General features: G+C 46.5%; 1 protein-coding gene across 1 annotated transcript in view; it reads left to right on the top strand.

Annotated features, from left to right (window-relative positions):
• Positions 1 to 22,180, top strand: part of LOC135897503 (RNA exonuclease 1 homolog) — a 48,524-nt gene extending 26,344 nt beyond the window's left edge. The window contains exons 9-16 of the mRNA XM_065426145.2: positions 1,071 to 1,365; positions 2,290 to 2,433; positions 5,289 to 5,402; positions 6,987 to 7,060; positions 8,074 to 8,190; positions 14,177 to 14,292; positions 15,551 to 15,810; positions 20,843 to 22,180. Of these exons, the coding sequence (XP_065282217.1) occupies positions 1,071 to 1,365; positions 2,290 to 2,433; positions 5,289 to 5,402; positions 6,987 to 7,060; positions 8,074 to 8,190; positions 14,177 to 14,292; positions 15,551 to 15,810; positions 20,843 to 20,934 (1,212 nt within the window). The 3' untranslated portion in view covers positions 20,935 to 22,180. The remainder of the gene's footprint in view (positions 1 to 1,070; positions 1,366 to 2,289; positions 2,434 to 5,288; positions 5,403 to 6,986; positions 7,061 to 8,073; positions 8,191 to 14,176; positions 14,293 to 15,550; positions 15,811 to 20,842) is intronic.
• Positions 22,181 to 22,723: the final 543 nt, after the last annotated feature.

Below are 22,723 nucleotides of genomic sequence, written 5' to 3'. Positions count from 1 at the left end.
GCATGCTTTATGCGAAGCTTGCCGACATCCTTCTCCAAGACATCCAGGTGCTCCATGTAGTGCAGCAAAAGGTCCCTCGTGAAAACGAAGCCCCAGAGGGACTGAATCATCTGCAGGGCCTCCTGCAAGGACAACGTTGAGGCAGTCTGCCCTACCGCGTCATCGCTGCCATCGTCGCCGTCACTGTTGTTGTCGCTATCCTATGTAAGCACGAGCGTGACGATCACCTCATTGGTTAGAAGCTCTTCGTTTCCAAATTTATAGCAGTGTGCTTTCTTTTCACCGGCAACGTCGTGCATTGCTGATTATCAGCAGGCGGATCAGCCATCTTCCATATTGGCAGCAAGTCAAAGGAGGCTGGAAAACCACGTGGCCAGGAACGACTTCGACGCAGCCAACTATAACGAGCACGAGCGGCTTAATCTGTTGGCAGAACTGCGCAGCACGAGGGGCCAGCCAGCGAGCAATGTGGGAGCAACCATGGAGCAGTGCCCAGTGCCGTCAGCGGTCCATTCGTGCTTTGTAGGGTGGCACAGCATAGAGCTATGGGTGCAGCCCATTCGTGTGTGGAGGAGTGGAAGGGTGACAAGAGAGAAGGTGCACTAGACTGGCGATGCGGAGAAGGCTACAAAACAGCACACGGCGGCATGCAGTAGCTGGAATTACTCTTTTTCTTTTTCTTTTGAAGGATTTTGCATTCCATTACATTTCGGCACGGACACCCAGCAGCCAGACTTTATCATTATAACCGATAATGTGGCATATGGGCATCATAGGAAGTGAGTTATTTCACCATCGAAAACATACAGAAGTTGACGGTGCAGCAGCTTCTCATTGTTATAACCAATATATTGTTAAAACTGGTAACATTATAAGTGGGTTCGACTGTAGTTGGGATTTGTATTGTCATTCTCATTCCTCTTCCATCCACGTTTTGCACAGCTGTTTTTCCTTACCGTAGATATGTGCCAATGAACAGGCACTACAAATTCTGTCCCCCAAAAGTGATCAACCGAGAGTGCGAACCCTGTACTCGCTGCATCTACAACCGACGTCTATCCCCATTGCAGGCACTGTCCGAAGAAAAGCAAACATACGACCGGAGCTCCGGCAAGACCGTCTACCTGAATGTGGCCGTTAACACGCTCAAGCGACTGCGCCGAGAGGTGGCCCAAGAAGGGGGCGTGTCCTCTGCTGGCTCTGGCTCTTCCGGAACGGCCGCCGTTGCTGCTCCTGCTGCGGCGCCCGTGCAGACCTCCAACCGGGTGGTCTCCCACGAGATGGTGTTGCAGGGCGCCCGTGCAGCGCGAACGAGCTTTAGCATCGAGAAGAACCGCTACCGCAAGCCACCTCCGGAACTGACAGGTGAGCGGGGCAGTTAGAAAGCACTGTGCAACGAGAAATGGAACAGGAAATTGTAGGTGTCATGAGGTCGACGTCATGGGAGAAGGAAAAATACTACAATGGAGCATGATGCTGGGTAGGAAAGGAAAAAAATTGTCATCCATCTGACTGCAATATGAAGCTACAAAGGAAACCTGTACGAATTTCTTGGAAAGCTTTGTAGCTTTGTGCTGCAAAGGGGTCACAGTGGGTGCAGGCAACTTCTAAACGCCTGTTTCATGCGAGGTTTTTGTTCTAGCGGGTGATTTTTCCAAGTGTTATTGTAGTACCAATAGCATTAGTCCAGCTTATACAATTTTAGCATAAAACGTCTCATTTTTAGAACTTGTTTACCATTGTCATACCAATGCCAAAAAGCAATTTCTTTTTTTCAACAAGCTAAGAGCAACACTGATTTTGAAAGATTCCTATTGCAGTTGCCAGCTGACTTTTTACAGACTGGTATTTTGCCTCTGCTTGATGATTCAGGCTTGCCTGCAGCACCTCCATGCACTCCATAATACTAGCGTACAGTGGCACCTGAAAGTTCTAGCACTGTTGCACGAATGTTTCATCAATAAACTTCATGGGCACTTCCAATCGTCTGTGTTGCAGATAAGTCTAGCGGTCACAGTAGATTGGAGGGTCTTTTTGTGCAGCATCCCCACAAAACAAAGACTGCAAAATTCTTAATCAAAAGTCAACATCTGGTGTAATGTAATGGATTTATCTGTTTTTAACAATTGTTTGTGCACCCAACATTTTTTTTGGGGGGGGGGGGGGGGGGAGGGGGTTCAACTGTTGCATTGCTGAAGGTGTTTAAGGTTGGCAGGTCTTCAATACCTACGGTGTTTGGGTGATGCCAGTTTCTGATCACTGCACGTCCTTTGGTGGGGTGGGATGCAGCGTCCCGCTTCTACGAGCTGCTGGAGCCATACCGGCTGTCCACGGAGCAGCTTGTGGAGTACAACTACCCGCGGTCGCATCCAACGGAACCGGGTCGCGCAATTTTTGGCGGAACCGATGGGCGTCAGTACTCCAAACTGAATGGTGAGTCAGTGACTCTGGCTGAATGATGAAGATTCGTGCATTCTTCTCGTGTCTTTGCCTATTTGCACATGTTGCATTGAAAAACCATCAACTGTCTTGTTTGTTATCATTCTGACCACGTGAGTATTTTATGTGGCAATTGCAGTAAACTTCAGCTAGTCTGTCACTTTTGCTTTATTGCAGCACAAGCATGTTGGCAGCAGATACAAGACCAGTGCTGATTGCAGGCACCTATTGTTGATGTTAATATGTGAACTAAGCCAACTACGCTTGATGTCAATTAGTTGAAAACAGTTAATAAGGAGCCACTTGTTAACATTATATATATACCTAGTTGTTTCTGCAAAGACTGCCGAAAGTTTTTAAAAATTGCCTGTGGCAGATAACACAACTTGAGTTTATAAGCTAGATTACTCAAAGAAGTAGACATTACATCCACAAGAAATGTAAATGCATCATTGACTAATCAACAAAATTTCACTAATTAGGTTTTTAACTTATTACTTTATGGCAAATATTGCACCTTATGAATTGTAGCTAATGTGATTGCAAGGCACGTCATCTTGGAACGAATTCTGAGGATGACACCAGTTTTTATATATGTGCTCTCAAATTTGTGGTAGGAATGTATTGTTGTTCCACTTTGTTGTTTTTACCATAGCACCGGTTTAGACATTGAAGCACAAAAAATAACTGGAACACAATTTTGTTACAAACTTTGGAAATTAATATACCCAAATCGGTGTCATCCTCAGAATTTGTTCCAATTGGCACAGCCAGAAGTTGGCTGTAGCATGGCAAGCATAGGTAAGTTACTTGCTCTCGCAGGCAAATGCAAGATTTTCGTGTCCAATGTACCGAGAGCGCCTCTTAGCATAGCGACGTAGACACCTGACAGCATGGTCTGTGTGGGTGCATTGCCTCTAAGATTGGGTGGACGACAATTTTCCCTTTCGTGACACTTCCTCCACCTTGCGGGAATCTGCAGAACTGAGTTGCAAAGTTTATGTCAGTGTGCATTGTTCGGTGTGGCAGAAAACTCTTAATTAGCGAAGAGCTCTGGCATACGCAACAGGCTGGCCTTGAAATGATATTGTGGCATAACTTCACATGACAAACTTCTGGTTTGCCAAATTAATTTCATGTTATTTGTTATAACAAGGTTCGACTTGCTGGAAGACTATGCTTACAGCTGTGTCGTAACATCATTGCAGCTATCATTGTTAATAAAACGGCTGTTCTGAGTTGGTGCTTGTTTGAATCATCCTTGAGGTCTGTGGCCCCTTTTTTTTTAAAGTAAGTGAGCCTGTTAGCGCTTTTGCCTGGCGAGCAAACATGTGATGTTGGTTCTTCACGGTAATGTCATTGAAGGCAGCCAAACAGTGCCAGTGTCAACCATGAGAGGCTTGTATGCTGTGCTGACTTAGTTTCAAACAAGGTCTTGAGGACTGTTGGATAATATTGTCAATCTTGTGAAGCCTCCTGCAATTTTATTTTGCTCACTGCGCCTGCCGACTCCTAAAAAACTGAAGGAAATAGCAGAAGTAAAAAAAAAATGAAAAAAAAATCTTGTACAGTTTTGGCAAGCGCCATTCGTCATTAGTCATGGAAGAGCAAGAACAGAGGAAACTAAATGTTGCATCACAGCCACCACGGAGGTGCACATCAAAAATCCCCAGAGGGTCAGAATAGAGTGAAAATCGCCACTGCAGTTTTTTTGTTAGCCGTATTGTGGCTTTGGCTCACCACAGTGGCTCAGTGTGGCTATGGCGTCCTGCTGCTGGACTTGAGGTCACAGGTTCGAATCCCAGCTGTGGCTGCAGCAATTCAGCGGTGATTAAATGCGGAAAAAAAAAAAGCACTTGTGTACCTATATTTAGGCACTCAACAAAGAACCTTAGGTGGTCAAAATTACCTAATCTGGAGCTTTCCACTACAGCATGTCTCACAGCACCAGTGTTTTGTGAATGTTTTAACTTCCTGATTCTATCAATCAAGCTGCATCTTTGGAATGTAAAACTCCATTGAAGGCCAGCTGATATGGAGTTTTACTTTGGATAAGTTAGTTAATAAATGACTAGCGTATACATACTACTGGAGCAATCCTGGAAATTCTGGAGGGCTGCTACTATGCTAATTGTCCTACTAGCAGCCTTTAAGTAGAGCCTAAGCAGACAACACGTACCCGGTGCTTAGTGGACATGACGGTAAGTCCCAGCACGTCACCTGCCAGAAATTTTAGCGTGCTACAAGCAGCCACGGATGGCACCTTATCTCGGTCTTGTCGAGGGAGCCACGCATTCCGTGTCGCGCATCACTTTCGGCAAGCAATAATCATGGCGTCCCCGTCCCCCCTCACTTTGGTATCAGGAGCATCTAGTTTTTCGAGTCCTTGTGATGCATGCACTCATATTTGAAATTAGATATTGCACGGGCTGTGCTATCAGAAACTAGGCTTTTGAACTGGTTGAAGGAATGACACTTTTATTGGAAAGGCTGGCACTTTCGCCTAAGCTGGGGAGCTAGGGGCATTCAGGTGTGAGAATGGGTTAAACAGAGGGGGCAAACAGGAAATGGCCAGTCAGCCAGCCCTTTTCGCGCCTGCTATACATGGCCATAGTAGCCCATAACACTGCTGACTCACCAGTGCTGCGGGATTTCTAAAAACGCTGCCTAAAATTTCATTGCAGTAGGCCTTTAACTACCATTAACTAATCCCAAAGGCATCGCAGTGGGTGTTTCAGTAACCTCTTGCCACGTGCACTTGGTGGTGGCATGGGCGTATAGAGAGCTTCTCGAGTGTAGAGGAGGGGCCGGTATGCCTTTCTCAAGTGCCTGTATGTTTCTATGCGCAGACTCGATGCTACGATGCAGCCGGTGCGGTGCCATGTTCTCGCTGACGGAAGATGGTGACTACGTCCGCTCGGAGGAGTGCGTCCACCACTGGGGTCGCCTCTGGAAGAAGAGGAGTGAGTGTTATCGACCCTTACACTTCATTCTGGCGTCGTTGCACCTCAGCAGGCCGACTTCGCTTGGCTCGCTGCATGTGCTCGTGGTGTTCCGCAGTGCTGTATTTGCACGAATATGAATCTGCCATGCATGTGACACGGGGGTCAGCATTTCGAGATGCAAATAATGTGTTATTATGATTATAGAATAGGGAAAGTAGTAATACCAGTGACACTTGTTAATTACAACGACCTAATAATGCTATGAGAAAGGTCCATTGTACCGGAAGTCCTCTTTATCGAAAATTAGGGCCACAGCTTGTTGTGCAAGACATACTTGCCGAACCGCCTGTGTCGTTTATGTGTCTTTCTTTTTGTGTGCATCTTATTTATGCCAAATATGTCTTCAAGCAAACACAAACTAGGCCAAGAAACAGCCCTGTTGAAGTATGTTGTGAAATGGTGGGACTTTTGCCTGGCTTTCTATCTACTGTTTGGTTATTGGAACCTGAAGGGCATGCACAAAATGACTAGTCTCTTTAGCATGTGCTAAAGAGGATGAAGGCGCTCACCAGACATTCGTTGCATTGCTTGACATTTTCATTCAAATGCGTTACTTTATTTACTTTTTTCTCCCACCAAAGGTCGTGGGTTTGAGTGGCTTAACTAACTCTACCTTAATTAATTGTGCATTAATTAACTTCACCCTAATCAACACCAAAGGTCAGAGGTTCGAATCCCACCAACGTTCAAGGGCTTGCCTCCTACCAAAGGTCGTGGGGTTGAGTGTCTTAATTAACTTTATCTTAATGAGCTGTGCCTTAATTCACTTCGCCTTAATCGACAGCAAAGGTAGCGGATTCGACTCTCAACCTTCATAATGTCAATTAGAATCCAACTTGGAGATAAGGTCGGTTTGTCCATATCTCCAAGTGGATTCGACTCCCTCCAGAGGTCGTGGCTTCGACTCCCTATGAATTTTTGATGCCATGAATTTTGGTGCCATAACGCCGGACATTGGATTTCTCACCCCATGAGCTGTCTAAGGCTTTCGCCTTAATAGCACTGTAAGTGTCTCATGGAACGAGAAGCTTGCCGCTAGTGCATTTGTTACTCGAGACAAGGTGTCTTTTCGCACCACAGGTGGCTGCAAAATGTTGCATGCAGTGCAGTGATGATATGCCCAAAGTATGCCCCAAATTTTTTCTGCAAAGTCTATTAAGCCATATCTGTTTAAAGCTAAATTCATTGCATGGATTAAAGAGACTGAACTAGCTATGAAGAATAGTCCGTTATATCCGGAGGTATGTTGTAGTATATGAAGAGCCATTGTGATCGGCGCAGGTTGTACTTATTATAGAATACGAAGTAAATATACGCAGTATAAGCAGTCGAGGACATAACCAATAATAGCCGAGAATCTTGCTGAACTTTTATTTGCCAAATGAATGAAAATAGTTCTGAAAGAACAATTTAATAGTATAAACAGACTCTGTGTTGTTCCTTTCTGCCCCTTTAACTTCTTGGTGCTCCGTAGACAGTCAAAAAGAACTTGATGCTATCCTGGTGGCACAGTTTCATGTGACAGTGTGTCTTTCCTTGCAGTTGCGGGAGCCCTGGAGAGTCGCTACAGCTGCTGCGAAGGTGACGGAGAATCGGACGGTTGCTGCGTAGCCAAGGTGAGAAGCGAAAGGCGCTGACACCCCTTTCCACATCCCCACCAACTTAATGGGCGCCAACACAATGCACGAGACAATGATGCCAAAAAAATGCAATGCATCTGCAGAGATGCATTAGCTGCTTTGGCCGTAGCTGCACTCGATGCAGAGGATGCTACTATATTCCGAGCGAATGAGACCTTTTGCGTTCCCCTAACAAAAGGAAAAACTACACGAAAAGTGATTGCACATAATTTTCAGCATTCACACCAATGAACCACAGAGGTCGTGTCACCAGGTTGATTACAAAGCGATGGTTGCAAATGCTTGCGTCAGTTGAAAAGCAACTAATTTCATGAAGTCAGTCGCTGCACAATATTTAAGCTTTACAACTGGATTTGCAAACCTGCTAGACCAATCAGCAACTCAGAAGACGTGCATTGTTATTCAGAGTATCACTAGCATTTATTTTACGTAACGATAGCGATGCAAGCAGATGTAAATGTATCAATCGTGGGACATTTTGTTGAGACGATGAGCAGATCGTGCTTGCCTGTTGTGAACCTTGGTCATCTTGAGTCATCCCTTCGTCGCCAGTCACGATCAGTCACATGACTATTGTCAATTGCCAGTGTGAGTGCACCTTAATAGACACGGAGACAGAGATATGGATTAAAAAGCAAATGGAGAGCAAATGCAATGTACTGTATATACTGCTCATTTATAAGTAATTTAGCCAAGCCGACATTTCATTGCAGTTAACCTTTGAGAGAGAGCCATACTGTACTAACCGTGATTACTGCAGCACCTTCAGTGGTAGCTCCTTATCTAATTTCCGTCTACATTTCCACCTTTCCACCAGGATTCCATCTGAAACTTCAGGTGGCAGTTGTACACGCACTCACACACGCATGCACACACACGCATGCACACACACGCATGCACACACACGCATGCTTGCACGTGCCTTCATTCGGGGAGGAGCACTGTCTGGCACACACTGTGGTCTCAATTGTGCCTGCCTCGTGTTGCAGGGTCATGTGCACGAGGGCCCAGAGCCAAGCCAACTGACGGGCTTTGTTTCGACGCTTGCCAAGAGCCCACCACCTGGTGGGGGCTGTCCAGGAGTCTACGCACTCGACTGTGAAATGGTAAGTGTCTCGACCTTTACCGGTGGTTCTGCTTGGATGTTTGCCTTAATAGCGCAAGGAAGGCGACAGCACAAGAGAAAACGCCTTCCTCACGGTATCAAGGCAAACATGCATACATGCAAGCTTGCCCAAATCTCGGTTCTTGTACTTGGAATTTGCCAACCACTGTATGTAGTTGCCAAACTTCAACTTCCAACTCAACTTCAACGGTGGTTCAACAAGATAGGTTCACGGGAAGGCTTGCTTACAGAATTTTGCATATCATATATTGTGGTAAATACAGTCGCCGACCGTTTATTCGGACCTCACGGGGACTGCGGAAATGTCCGAATAAACAGGTGTCCGAAAAAGCAGATTAAGAAAAAAAAAATGAAATCCTTTATTTCCACGCACTTATTCGGGCTCGGCAGTAGGCTTAAAGAAATCGTGAATGCGCCGTTGCACGCTGTTCCGTTTACGCGCAAACAGATAAGCCTGAATCTCGGAGAGGGTCGTACGGTCACCATGGGCTTCCTGCAGTGGTCAGGCGGCGCGGCGATCGGCTCAGCCGTCAGAGGCGGCCGCTGCTACGGAGGCATGCTTTTGCGGCACTCGTTTGAAAGCTTTCGGACATTCTAAATTGCGGTTTTAAGGCAATCGAAAACGTCGAGGCCCTGTTTGCACCACCGACGCTTGAGAAAGGACGTGAAATCTTTTACTACAACCACATATACCGTGTCAAAGAAGTAAACAGCACGGACATCCCATTGAGGTGCTTAAATTAAATTGTGGTATTTTAGGTGCCAAAGCCACGATACGATTAGGAGGCACGCCGTGGTGGGAGACTCCGGAATAATTTGGACCGCCTGGGGTTCTTTAACGTGGACCTAAATCTAATTACACGGGTGTTTTAGTATTTCGACCCCATCGAAATTCCGCCGCGGTGGCCTGGATTTATTCCCGCGACCTCGCGCTCAGCAGCCCAACACCGTAGCCACTAAGCAACCACCGCAGGTAGCAAAGTATTTTTCACAACAAAGTAAGTATGCTTACGACGTCGATTTCGTAGTGCGGTAACAAATCATTATTTTATGTCACTTAAGTGAGCAAATACGGCCGTGGACGTCTTTGAACTGTCATTTGTCGCTTCCTTACTTGGAGCGTGCCTTGCACCTCACATTGTAGAGGTTTTGGCGAATTGGCAGGTAAGTGCTTTTTTCTCCGTTGACGAAGTGCCTCGAGCATATTCTGGTATTGTCGTTCGGGCTCGAATGTCAGAAGGTATTACCGCTGAAGAATCATAGAGAGCAATCAGCTGAGACTAAACAACGTGAAGATTGAACAAATATGCTCTTGTGTGCCCGAGGGAAATGCTAATTTTCGAATACTCGTCGTGTTCTGCAGTGTACTGCAACCTTAGTTCTGTTGTTCTAAGCGCGAGAAAACATCATCACGAATGAGCTCGGTACCAGCATTCGCGTCTTGATCTTGGCGCAGGAGGAAGCAAGCGCATGCAAAGCTCCAGCACGGAGCGCTTACGAAGCTAGATTTGACACCTAACAACCACTGCGAGTTTGTTTTGGAGCAAGAAGAGCTAAACAACTATCAAAACTGATTTACAACAGCAGGAATCAGTTCACGCATTTTCATGCAGTTGACGCTTTATTGTGTCTTTTTACAGATGCCGCTCCTGGCTCTTTTTCATTTCTTTTTCTTGTTTTTGCACTTACGTTTTAGTTCGTTTAGCAGAAATTCGCAAGACCGGCACGAACCGCGACGATCCACTTCAGCCGCCGGGTTGCTTCCCCCGGTTTCGAAGGGAAGCGGCACAATTTGATGCCGACATCCCCTTCGCGGTTGTGACAGTTCTTAACGCAGCAGTATCTGCGCTTGTTCTTTTTGTTCACACGTCTCACAAAGGAGCTGCCAAGAGGCCGCGGGGAATCTATTGGAAAATTGGTAAAGCAGGCTTGCAGGCGCGCCTGAGCGCACCGCGGCCACTGGTGAAATGACGGTGACGGCCTACCCGTGGATGCTCACCGCCGCTGCCAGGTGGCGCGGCACGTACAGGCAAACTGCATTGCAGGGTGCCCATAGGCGGCTGAAAGCACAGTCACTGCTTGTACACGATCCGCATGTGACGGCAGCGTAGCACATGGTGCGTCAACTTCCGACTCGGTCATCGTCCGGCGGTGCAGCAGAAACCTGACGAATGATCTCGCCGTCGTCGAGTTCTGCGCATGTCAGTACAGCAGTGTCACCACCTGTGAAACTGTCAATGAGACGGTGTCCGGAATCGCAATGCAACCACTGCGCAAGTCTCGGCAGAACATTTTCCGCGTCGGAGGGAGCACATCGGAAGGCGACAAATCTTAGGCCTCCTGGCACCTGCTTGCCGGCATTCCGCAGCGCAGTCTGCGCCGGCACTGTCGGCGCCATTAGAGACTTGACGCGATGTTTCTGTATGCCGCATTGGATGGCCGAAACCTCGACACAGCACACAAAGCAAACACCGCCGTGCCGACACCAGTCACACAAATGAAAATACGCGGCCTGCTCGCAGCGTCACGACGTTTCTTTGCGTCGTGCGCAAAGAAACAAATCGGCTGCTGGATTGTCTTGACATGGCTTACTAAGCTGAAACCGGAACTGCTGCAGAGCCACTCTATCGAACCAGGCAGAAACGATGATGATGAGCGGGGATTTCCAGTAGCGCCACTTCGTGGGGCAGCAAGGAGGCTCCGTTCAAAACAAAAATGGCGTTCAGCTGACGAACCGTGCACCGGTCAGAGTCGGTGCACGGTGCTCTCGACCGAGTTGGCTCAAGGAGAGTCCGAAAAATCAGACGAGAGGTTGCAAGGTGTCCGAACTTTCGGCAGTTATACATTATGGTCTATGGGGAGAATGGCGGTGCCGCGAAGCTGACCGAATAATTGGGCATGTCCGAATTTTTGGAGTCCGGAAAATCGGTCGGCGACTGTATGTGGTCTTCAGTGGAACTAGGACTGGTAGGTTTATCAAAAATGTGTTAGATTGGATGTACCTGCCGCAGTGGCCCAGTAACCATGGCATGAATAAATGGTAGCAGTAAGTACAGCCGCCCTGATTTTTAATAATATAGCGCGAGCGTCGACTGAACTGCTGGTGAGCGTCTTATAACGGCGATAAGCGTGCAACAAGAGCGTGCAACAAGGCGAGTGCAACAAGGCAACAAGGCTCGTGCGCGAACTCTCGCCTTGTTGCACGCTTATCGCCGTTATAAGGCGCTCACCAGCAGTTCAGTCGACGCTCGCGCTATATTATTAAAAATCAGGGCGGCTGTACATGGTAAAGACTCAATATAGTAATACGTCTCGTCACACCGTCGGATAGACTTTTCTCACATTCTCAGATGTTTGGTTTGGAACGATTACTCGCTCCAGGCTGCTCAGTGGCCGTGGCATTCGGCAGCCGAGCTTATGGTCGCAGGTTCGATGCCGGACCACTGCAGCCAGATTGCACTGGAGGTGGAATGCGAAAACACTCACGTGCCACACTTTGGGTGCACTAGGTGATGAACATTAATTCGGAGCCCCTCGGTGTGTTATCCCTTGTAGCCCAACGTGAAACTTCAGGATGTTAAACCTCGCAGCTTAGTTTGCCTGCACTTCGTGAACAAGTTCAGGCAGTGCTGCACTCACCATTTGTTTCGGAAAGCGAAAGTAAAGTTCACGCCCAGTTTCTGAACTTTTCTGCTCTGCTGGGATTGTCTCTGCCGGAGTGGGGCTGCGACGAGGCAGCAGGCGATTTCTCCGGCGCTACGGCAGCAGACGATGCTACAAGAAATATGGTTGTGCTACTGAATGGCATGCTGACAAATTGCAACGTTAGTTGGCAGCGATGGCACCCGTGTCCGCAAGAGAAGCTGTATTTGTACACGGCCCTCAACTGTGTTCCGAGACGGGCAGAAAAGGCCCTTGAACTCGAATTCGAGGCAGTTTCTTACCAACTCCTCAGAATACTTGAGGCATCAGATTTTTTTTGTCTCAACAACTTGCATGTTCCAGCATTGCAACCATGACCATTATGCCACTCATTTGTACTTTCGGAGCACTGGCAATGAGCCGCTGTTTATCATTTTCCCAATGGCAATGCAGCCACAAATCTCACAAAAACGGGCATCCGCAATGCAGTAACGGGCTCACCTGCTGGGCCACACCAACAATAAAAGAAGGCGTGCGATGCAGGCGCACAAGCTGAAGGCCTGCACCATATGCACACTTTTGCATTAGTTTGTGCTCTAATGTCACACTACGGGGCTGCGCTTCTGAACTGGCCCTGCACGAGCTTGGAACTGTGCAGCGAACTCCTGAAAAAATTGCAGGCAAATCGAACAGACCATTGATTATATGACGCTGACGTGCTGAACTCCTCTTCCTGTTCATCGTACCAACCGAACATTCATGACGTGTCTCGTATCAACAGTGCTGCTAGTGGGAGTTTCACCATTCTGGTTAAGCCAAGTTAAGTGTGGAGAAAAGCCTCCTTATGGCTCAGTGCCTCTGTTGTCAATTTCTTTTCTGGAACCTTGTGTGTGTTTCCTTTTTCTTCCAACTTGCTAACATTTCAATATTGTAGGATATGAACATGTTTAACGATGATGGAGAAATGGCTGTTTTTTTTATTCGAAAAGCCTCTGATTTGATTTTTCTTCAGGTGCTGTTCAATTCACATTTGATTCATTCTCGGGAATTACTATTTGCACACCCCTTGAAAAAGATATGGAAATTAAAAATTTGCCTCATTATAAATTTCAATATACAGTCGAATATCGCTAATTCGAAGACGGTTAATTCGAACATTCGTTTTATTCGAACTGACGCCGCGGTCCCGTCAAAGTTATGTGCATTCCAAAGGGCGAAAACGCCCGGTAATTCGAATGCGCAAGCGTTTGCGACGGTTAATTCGAACATACTGCCTTCCTACAATGCTCTCGGCAGCGCGCCAAAACACGTGGCAGCGCCTCCGACAAGCACTCCTCTGACCCCGCCATAGAGGATGAGATTAGGAGAGACTCCTCAATGTCGCACGCGAAGAAAAAGAAATGCCGTGGCGGAAATTTGTGCGCAGGGTTGTGCAGGCGCGCATCGCCGATTTCTGTTCGTGACCGGGTTAGTGACTTCTGTTAGTGTCGCGGCACTGCCATGTACCCCATGGAGTCAGTGCGTAAGAACGTTTGAAATTTCGGACGTAAAAAAACCTTCGCCGTCCGAATTTCCGGACATTTTGCCATGACCGCAGGTCCGGAATGTCATTAATCGAAGCCACCACCACCGCCATTTTGATTGTTGCGCTGCCTCGAGCCGGCGCTCTCGCACGCAGATCCGCTGGCAGCCGTAGCCACACCATGGCTACGCTAGGCCTAGCTACTTCGACGTTCGCTACCAAGCTTCTTGCTGTTCGGTGCCGTGTTTTTCATTGAAAAAAATTGGCTGCTGTTAGCAATGGCGCCGACTCCGCCTTTGTAATCCGCGCCGATGTTTTCGGAGCGCGGAAGGCACGGCGCGTTGCACAATACCGGTTCCCGAAAGTCAACTCCGCCCCGGTACAGGAGTCTCACGCGGTGAAGCATACCAAAAGTTCGAAGGGGCAGTTGTCACGGGACATATGTTTCCTTTAATTATACACGCGTGCACTCGCCGCCTCCTATCACAGTACGAGCACCTATACGCCTAATAACTGACTGTAATTTGTTAATACGTGTGAATAAACCTTGTGGATCTTGCCACTCATGTGTTAGCTCGATGCACATGCGCCACTGCAGGTAAGTCCTCCATTCAGTTAGCTTCCTTTAATTCGAACTTCATTTAATTCGAGCAGATTTTCGGGCCCCTTGGAGTTCGAATTATCGGGATTCAACTGTACTGAGGTTCATTATGCGAAGGTTTAACCATACAACACTCCTCATGGCACATACATATTACCACGACCCAAGGGCACCCCTGTGAAATAGTTTTCATCTGTGCAGTGCTACACTTCAGAAGGTGTTGAGCTGACACGAGTGACAGTGGTTGGCTGGGACCTGCAGCCTGTGTACGAGACGCTCGTCAAGCCAAAGGGGAAGATCTTGGACTACAACACACGGTGAGTGAGAGGGCTCACTGTGAACCCAGCTCATGACCCCCCCCCTCCAATCAACCTGTTCGTTGGGAACCGTGTGCACAGTCAGCAATAATCTCTTGCTTTTAGCTTACTTGCCAGTCATCCAGAAATTTCCATCAAGTTTATGAATTCAAGCTTGTTCTGCAATTTTATGAATGTTACGTCAGGTGTTACACAAAACAAATTTTCTTCTCGTGAAAGTTACACACATCAATCTCCTATCATACCCTTGGAAGCCTCCTGATTGTTAAAAGACACCAAAGCAGTACTTGCTTGGGGCAACTCTATTCTGACATTTTCTTCAAGCAGGAGAAATCGGCCACAGCAGAGTCATTAGAAAAGCCATTGTGATCTAAGAATAGTGTGTTCCTTGTCAATGTGGGCAGTTTGCTGCTACTTGTGGGCTGTCTCAAAAGGTAAATTATTGTTAATAAAGTGCGTGTGCATATCCAATGAGAGGTATGTCTTCGGGACAGACTTTTAAATAATTCATGTTGTTCACCACCTCTTCCATTGCTTTGTTGTGTCTGCTGGATTTTAAAAAATTTTAGAGTTTGTAGAGCGGGCTCCAAATCTCTGCGTAGACAGTTACTTAGCCATCTTTGCTTGACAATCGCCATCTTAAGTCCTGTTTCGATGTGAGGTTAGACAGCAAAATAGCTTCAAGAAGACAGCATTGGAGTCAGAAAGTATGAAGACTACTTTGCTGTGTAAACAAGCAGATGACGCAGGTAAGATCTGCTATGGGAAACAACTGAATGGAGTCTAATCTAGTGATTTTGGTTAACACAACTTACCATTGTGGGGAAGGTCCTGTGGACATGGCTAGTGTGTAAAACAGTAGGTGTGAGTGCTGGTTAGACTAGAGGGAAAACACAGGCTTAGGAAAGCGATGTGCACGAGTCGTCAGGCAGCACAGGACTATTATATGGTTTGCAATAATGCAGATTAATGAGCACCATAATGTCAAATAAGAAGTGAGTGAAATAACTGAATATTTTTAGTTTTAATAAGTTTCCTAAACCAAATAATCATATTAACCTTACAGTGTAACTTTGTGTTGCCGGGTTAGATGATGCCGGGTTAGACAGCTTTCCTTGCTGGAACGAATCGGAACACAGCAATCGCTTGGCAAGTACTGTGCGCAAACCAGCTACTAACTGCAAGGCTTGCCCGTCGGACGACACTGCCGACTGCCATCGCTGCACAGCTGACTGCGTGTCCCTCGCTGCCATCACAGGTTCAGCGGCCTGACGGAAGAGGACATGGTGGGTGTGGAGACGAACCTGCGGGACGTCCAGGCAGCCCTGCTGGCCCGTTTCTCGGCCGACACCCTGCTCCTGGGCCACAGCCTGGACTCGGACCTTCGCGCCCTGCGGCTGGTGCACGGGCACGTCGTCGACACGGCCGCCGTGTTCCCCCACCGACGGGGCCTCCCTTACAAGCGGGCCCTGCGCACCCTCATGGCCGAACACCTCAGCAAGATCATCCAGAACGGAGGTGATTGCACTCTCTTCTGTTCGGTCTGTTTTGACAGGCGTGGTAGGTTAGAACGGGGGTAACCTTACGCCGGCATGCCTTTAAAGGGAATGTTAATTAAATTCCTGAGTATTACCTACCAAAACCACCAGATCATTGTGAGGCACACTGGGGTGCGGGACTCCGGATTAATTTTGACCACCTGGGGTTCTTTAACGTACGCCTAAGTCTAAGTATACCAGTTCTGGTGGCTTAGTGGCTAATAGCATTTCGCTGTTTAGTCCGAGTGCACAGCGTCAAGTCCTTGCCACCGTGGCTGCATCTCAGTGGGGGCGAAATGCAGAAACACTGGTGTACCGTGCATTGAGTGCACGTTAAACAACCCCATGTGGTCAAAGTTATTCCGGAGTCCTCCACAATGGCATGCCTCATAATCAAATTGCAGTTCTGGCATGCAAAACCCCAGAACTCAATAGTCTTTCTTTTTTAAGTCTAAGTACGCGAGTGTTTTTGCATTAGGCTCTTTCGAAATGTGGCTGCAGGTATTGAACCTGCGACCTTGAGCTTAACAGAGCAGTGCCATAGCCACTAAGCTGTCATGGTGAGTCACTTGCACACCTGGCAACTTTTATGATTGCATTGTAAAATATCCAGTTATTCTAGCTTGTGTACGATAGTCATATTGACACCAATAATTTACAGTTTTTCATTTAGGGTAAAAGTTATTCTGAGGAATGACAATGCAGTCACTGACCAATTTCTCATCACCCAATTTTTTTTTTTGCCCATCGATTATATGGGCCTGCCTGCGCATCAGGGATGCCAACTTACAGAACAATTGTATAAGAACAGTTGAAGTTTCGGCCATGCTTCTGCAAATTTTTTATGACTACTCTTCATCTAATGTTGACGAAAACTAAATGTTTGTGCCCTTTTAGCTTCGTGCTGCTCTTACGTGGAGCAAAAGTATATTCCCTTTCTTCATAAACATTCTTTGACGAAGTTTATTCTAGCTGTGACCGTATACAGCAGTGTGTCAATTAACAGCTCCCTGACAGAGTGAAGCCAGCAAATATTCAATAAACATTCAACATTCTGAGTAATCAAACAATTTATATTTTTCACGAAATGTTAGCATTTGTTGGCTACGAGAGTGCGATTTCTTAATTTCTAAGGTTAGCGGCTGTGCACTTGGCGTAATACGCCGTCGTAACCAAATGGTTGAGACGGTTTTGGTTTAATGTCTGCAGTTGCTGCGTGTGCAGCTACTGCATGCCTGTTGTGTACGCAAGGTGCATGTGCAAGCGCTCTGTGTGCATTGTGATGCAAACAGCACTGCTGAAATTTTTGTTTTTATATTAACATGCAACCCAGTGCCATCTTGCGCAGTGTTGTAAAACAAAGCTTGAGAAAATTGTGAAATCACCTTCTCGGCTCTCATTGTGAATCCTAAAGACCAACATAAAATCAGTATTTCTATGGGCGTCGGCAGGCCTTGCATCACTCTGCATTAGTGCATCGGTGTTGAGTGAGGTACCAAGCCGATGTGCCCTGAGCTGGACATGCCAAATCTCAGTATTATCTAGCATGACATGCAAGATCTTGGCACTGGCACTGAGATATATATACCATATAAAAATTTCGGTGTTTTCGCTTGTTTCCTTCCTCATCACCAATGCCTGGTGACTCAACGCCAGCCGACGCTTACGGACGCGCATTATTTGGGTCGGCCTTGCCACCTGCCTCTCGCAAACACAAAGTACATGTGCAATGCCTCACATACGATTGATGCAGGTACGCCATTGACATGAAATTGGCTTACCTACGCAAGGCCGTTGCATATGCTAAACTAAAGCTGCCTTTTGCATATGGCCTACGAAGTTGAAGGTACAGTGTAGTACACTGGTAAAGGGAACACTGAAATGTGCGCCTCTCACTATGCTGCCATCTTAGCTGCAAGTTGCCTGGGTGCAATGTCAGTGTACTGCACAGATGTGTCAGAAGATGTCAGAGCTACCAACCACAAATTATATGCTGCCAATCTTGGAGATTTTGCTCTTGCAAGAGAAGACAACTTGGACATGGTCTGCACTCAAGTGTTCCCTTTTACAGTGGACCCCTCTGTACAACTCCTGACAGCCAAATTCCAGCAGGTCTGAATGTAAGGACTGTTGGCCTGACAGGGAAATGATATATCTTTCGGATTAGTGCAATTCATGACGTACTGCTATCTCCTTGTGTTTCTTTTCATACCATTTTTAAGGTCTGTGAGCCACCTTCCATGTTATAAACCTTTCAGTTGGTAGCAAGCACGGTAACCTGTGTCTTCTATTTCTGTGTCCTCTGTTTAGCACTGTTTTCTGCCGAAACCTGTCAGTGTAGCTGACCTAGCTGCAGTATTGGTTCATGTCAACTAAGTGGTCGAAATCAATCCTGAAGCTCTTCACTATAATGTCATAGTGTGTGTTGCTTTTTATGCATGTCTCATAATCTAATCTCTTACGCTCTCCCACCTCTAGCATTAGCTTAACCACCACTCCTAGCACAGTACAGCTGCACTTCCTCGTGAATGAAAAGTGGGCATACCAGGGTGGGCACCCAAAAGTAACCGGAGTTGTACTCCTGCGCATCATGTACTCGTAGTATGTACGAGATTTTGCTGCTAGGGCGCTGTGGGAGGACCTCTCCTGAGTCACTATGCCAAGTGGTGTCAACTGGCAACAATGCGTGTTGTTTCTCTGGCAGTTCTGTGTGTGTGTGTCTTTAGTGCATTCGTGACGAGAAGAAATGGCAGAGTCTTACGGACAATGTGTGGCTATGAAGTTTTGCTTTTTATTTGGAAAGAACGCAGCAGAAACCGTTGTAATCATGCAAACAGTTTGCAAAGAACATGCTCTCAGTAAAACGCAACTATACGAATGGTTTGCTCAGTTTAAAAGGGGGAAAGGACCATTGAAGATCAGCCCCGTAAGGGTCATGCTTCAAGTGCGTGAACCAATGACAACATCACTGAAATCCGTGATCTCATCAAGGAAGACCGACGCAGAACAATCAACTAACTCGACTTATCTGGGTTATCTTGGAGCTCCATTCAGCACATTTTGCAGGACGATTCGGGAATGCGACGAGTGGCTAAGTTTGTGCCCAGACTTCTCACCGAAGAGCAAAGGGATTGGTGCATGGAAGCATGTTGTGCAATGAAAGATACATTCGCAGACCACCCAGAAGTTTTCAACAATATGATCACAGTTGACGAGTCGTGATGCTATGGGTACAACCCCGAAAGTAAACAACAGACAAGTTAATGGGAGTCGCCTGACTCGCCTCATCCGAAGAAAGCTCGACAGGTTAAACAGAATTTCGAGACAATGCTGATGCGTTTTCTTTTTTTTAACATCAGAGGGATCGTACACTCAGAATTCGTCCCTCAAAACCACGAACCATGAACCATCAGTTCTGTTTGGAGGTGTTGAAACGGCTGCGCAGAAGTGTGGCACGAAAACGTCCCGGCGTTGTGGAATTCCACCGAGTAGTTTCTGCATCATGACAATGTTCCCGTGCACATGGCTCTCAGTGTTTAGTGATTTTGGGCCTCAATGCAGACGACTGCTTTAACCCAAGCGCACTGTTCGCCAGATGGGGCTCTTGTAAACATGTTCCTCTTCAGTCGGATGAAAAGGGACTTTAAAGGCTAGCGTTTTGTCGATGTTGACAAAGTCAAACGCTATGTTACGACGGCACTAGCAGGAATAAAAGAGGCCGAATTTTCAAGGTGCTTCCAACAATGGAATGAATGTTTGGACAAGTGCATTAGTACTAATGAAGAGCACTTTGAGGGTGGTTAACATTGTATTTTAGAAAAGTAATGTCCATGCTTTTTATCAGGAAATTCCAGTTATTTTTGGTTCCACCGTCGTATATTTGTGCAAATATAGCCAATGCATACCTGCCAACTGTAACAAATTTTTCTTAAGGTTTACTAATTTGGGATAGTTTTACAATTGTGCTAATGTTTCATCAAGTCCCAGGAAAAATAAATTCTGTTCACCAAAAATGCTTCGCTCGTCAGTCTTTTAAAAAAACCATACCTTTGGAGGTCTTCTGATGTTGAAAGGACGCTAGAGTGGTAGCAGTTTTTAGCATGTTTTTTCGTACAAGTTCCGGAGACAGGCACGAAATTGACAATAGCAAGCTCACTTAAAAAGTAGTTGTCATCTTGAAACAGTGCGTTGATGGTCACTTTGTGCTGTTCCACGTTTGCTGATGGTTGTACCTTGCAGCTCAATGGTAAATTATTATTAATAAAGTGCGTATGTACCTCACTAAAGGCGTGTTCTCAGGGTAAAAGTATTTTTTAAAAATGCATGCTATTTCCTCTTCTGGTACTGTCTTCAGTATCTTTATAAATTTAAAATTTCGCAAGTTGGAAGATATATCAGTGATAAGGACAATGTTAAGCACACATTCCTGATAAAATGCGCACACCACATTGTAAAGATTTGCATTTCTCAATTACTGATAGCTCGCCCTCAAGGAATTGCTCCCACCTTGCATACAGGGCCGTAGCCAGGGAGGGACACACACCGGCATGTGGCCCGTCCTCCTCCTCTCAAGATGTCTGCATATCAGGATGCTGATTTATTATTTATTTGAATTATTTATTTTTGTATTGCGACAGCAAGTAAACAAACATCTGTTGGATCTGTAGCTGACCGCTAGTTAGAGGCCTAATAAAGTACAGGCAAGGCCTAGCATTGCAACATAGCTAAAGAAAGCAGTACACATAGGAGAGCGAATTCTAGAAACAGAAGAGATCAAATACTTGGAATGTAGTGTACTGAGGGCACGTACACTTAAAACTAGGGAAGCAAGCATTATATACAGGCTAGTAGCTAATGTGATAACAAAGAAACAAACAATAGCCAGTTGACTGATAAAGTACCTGTTATACTCTCTTTGCTTTGTAACACGATGATCAAGTGCTCTAGGCGAGAGCGTAGAGGTCTGTACTTAAGCATGCAAGTGATCACGTCACGCTTTCCATTGTGCGCAGTGGATGGTCACGACAGCCAGGAAGATGCAGCCGCCTGCATGGAGCTCATGCTCTGGAAAGTGCGCGACGACCTCAAGAAAGGCATCCGATGATGGCACGGATGCCCCCAGCAGTGCCGAACATAGCTGCAAAAAAAGAACTTGGTCCGCTTTGCCATGGCTGGCAAAAAGGCACACCACGTCCTCTGGTGGTCTGGAAAGCCTGCACGTTCAGCAGGGATGACTTTCGCCTTTTGACACACTGCTTCACTTGCGACGAACGAATTTGGTAGCCGCAGGAAAGTGCCCACAGCAGCTTCGGACTACCCTGGATCCAGTGGTATTCGTCTTGAGAGAGCAAGGTTCGCTAGTGGGTTTTACAGTGCACTGAGCTTGAGGCTGGCCATGCTTAGTGCTAGGGAGGCCAGTCCTCTTGCTCCTGAAGAGGGCTGGGCCATGGCTATTAGCTCTATTCAAACAATGCTTCAGGCGTGTCATATTAAAGGCCTGCCTGTGTACTGCAATGCCAAGTGGAGTGAAGAATGAAACGTGTTGAACAAATTTGTAAGTTTTTAGTGAAGCAATAACAAACGGAAACAAGAGTTTTGCAAAAAAAAGAAAGTTTACAATTTGTCGACAAGCATTTTGTTAGGAAAACTGATTAAGGACAAGCGGCTTTCTAGCATTGCCTCTGATTTTTTTAAGAAAGCTGCCACTCAGATTGAGGACAAGAAAATGGTAGGCAACAGGCTTCGAGCCAGGTCAGCATTAGTTATGCTGCTAGTGTCAAAAAGCTTTCCTTGCCAGGCTCCCAAAGGTCACAAGTGTTTGGGTTTGAGCAAGGCAGAGTCTTAGTTGGACAATGATATAAGAATTTTTACCTCGCCCATTTGGGCAGAACTAAAGATAGTTGCAAAAAAGAAAAGTAAGTTTTGTTGTTCGCTCAGGACTTCTAAATAAGATGTGAGAGAGAAAGTAATCACCCCTTTTCTCATCTGCCAAGCTTGGCTTCATCTCGGGCGCACACGAAGTACTACCGTGTCTGCCTTCATTATCTTTGGATACACTCCCCACTTTTCCTAGGTGGCGTGCTTGCCAGTGCTGGTCGCCTGTGGTACGCACGCCACTGACCAGAGCACCCACGTCCCATTGTTAGCACCGCTGGGGTCGTGCTTGACCTATTTTTTCCTGCACGCGTGGAAGTTTCTCAATGTTGAGGAGGAGTTGTAACCTATATTTATGTATATATATAAATATATATGGCACAAACCGTTGTCTGTTCTTGCGCTTGTTTCTTTTCTCCTTAACTGTGAGCAATACCAGAAGAACCGCGTCGAATAAACGTGTTGTTTCAAAGTCACTGGCCTCGTCTCTTTCACTGAAATCACCGGTCTGCCTGGCACTGCAGCTGGATCCATTTTTGTAAACTTTCTCGTTCAAGAACTATCTGGGAATGCTCATGGGGTTCTTCCTCTGACTTGTCATGGGGTTTGCTGTCCATATCTTGGCCTTAAAGCAGCAGCAATTTGCGAAATTAGGAGTTCTTTAGCATATTGTGCTTCCTGAACCTCCGCATTAACCACTCAGTGAAGCTGGAGGGATTACAAAATATTAGTAACCGCCATATTCAGAAACGCATCTTAATTTGAAGCTCATGCTTGACTTGATATAAATGATGCCTGGGGCGAACGTGCCCAAGACACTCATTGCGTTTCGTTTGGTGCATTCGCGACAGGCGTCATTTAAATCAAGCCAAGCATGGGCTTCAAGTTGCGCTTATGAATGCGGGGGTAAGTGGCCAGAACACATACAGATGGCTGCAATGTAGGTTTACTTGTTGTACCCCCTCCCCCTTCAAACTTGCCAGCTGCTACTCGTCACACCTACTATGCGCTTCCAGCAT

Source organism: Dermacentor albipictus, chromosome 9, assembly GCF_038994185.2.
Source record: "Dermacentor albipictus isolate Rhodes 1998 colony chromosome 9, USDA_Dalb.pri_finalv2, whole genome shotgun sequence".
In the NCBI taxonomy this organism is placed as follows: domain Eukaryota; kingdom Metazoa; phylum Arthropoda; class Arachnida; order Ixodida; family Ixodidae; genus Dermacentor; species Dermacentor albipictus.
This window is presented reverse-complemented; position numbering and strand designations above follow the sequence as displayed.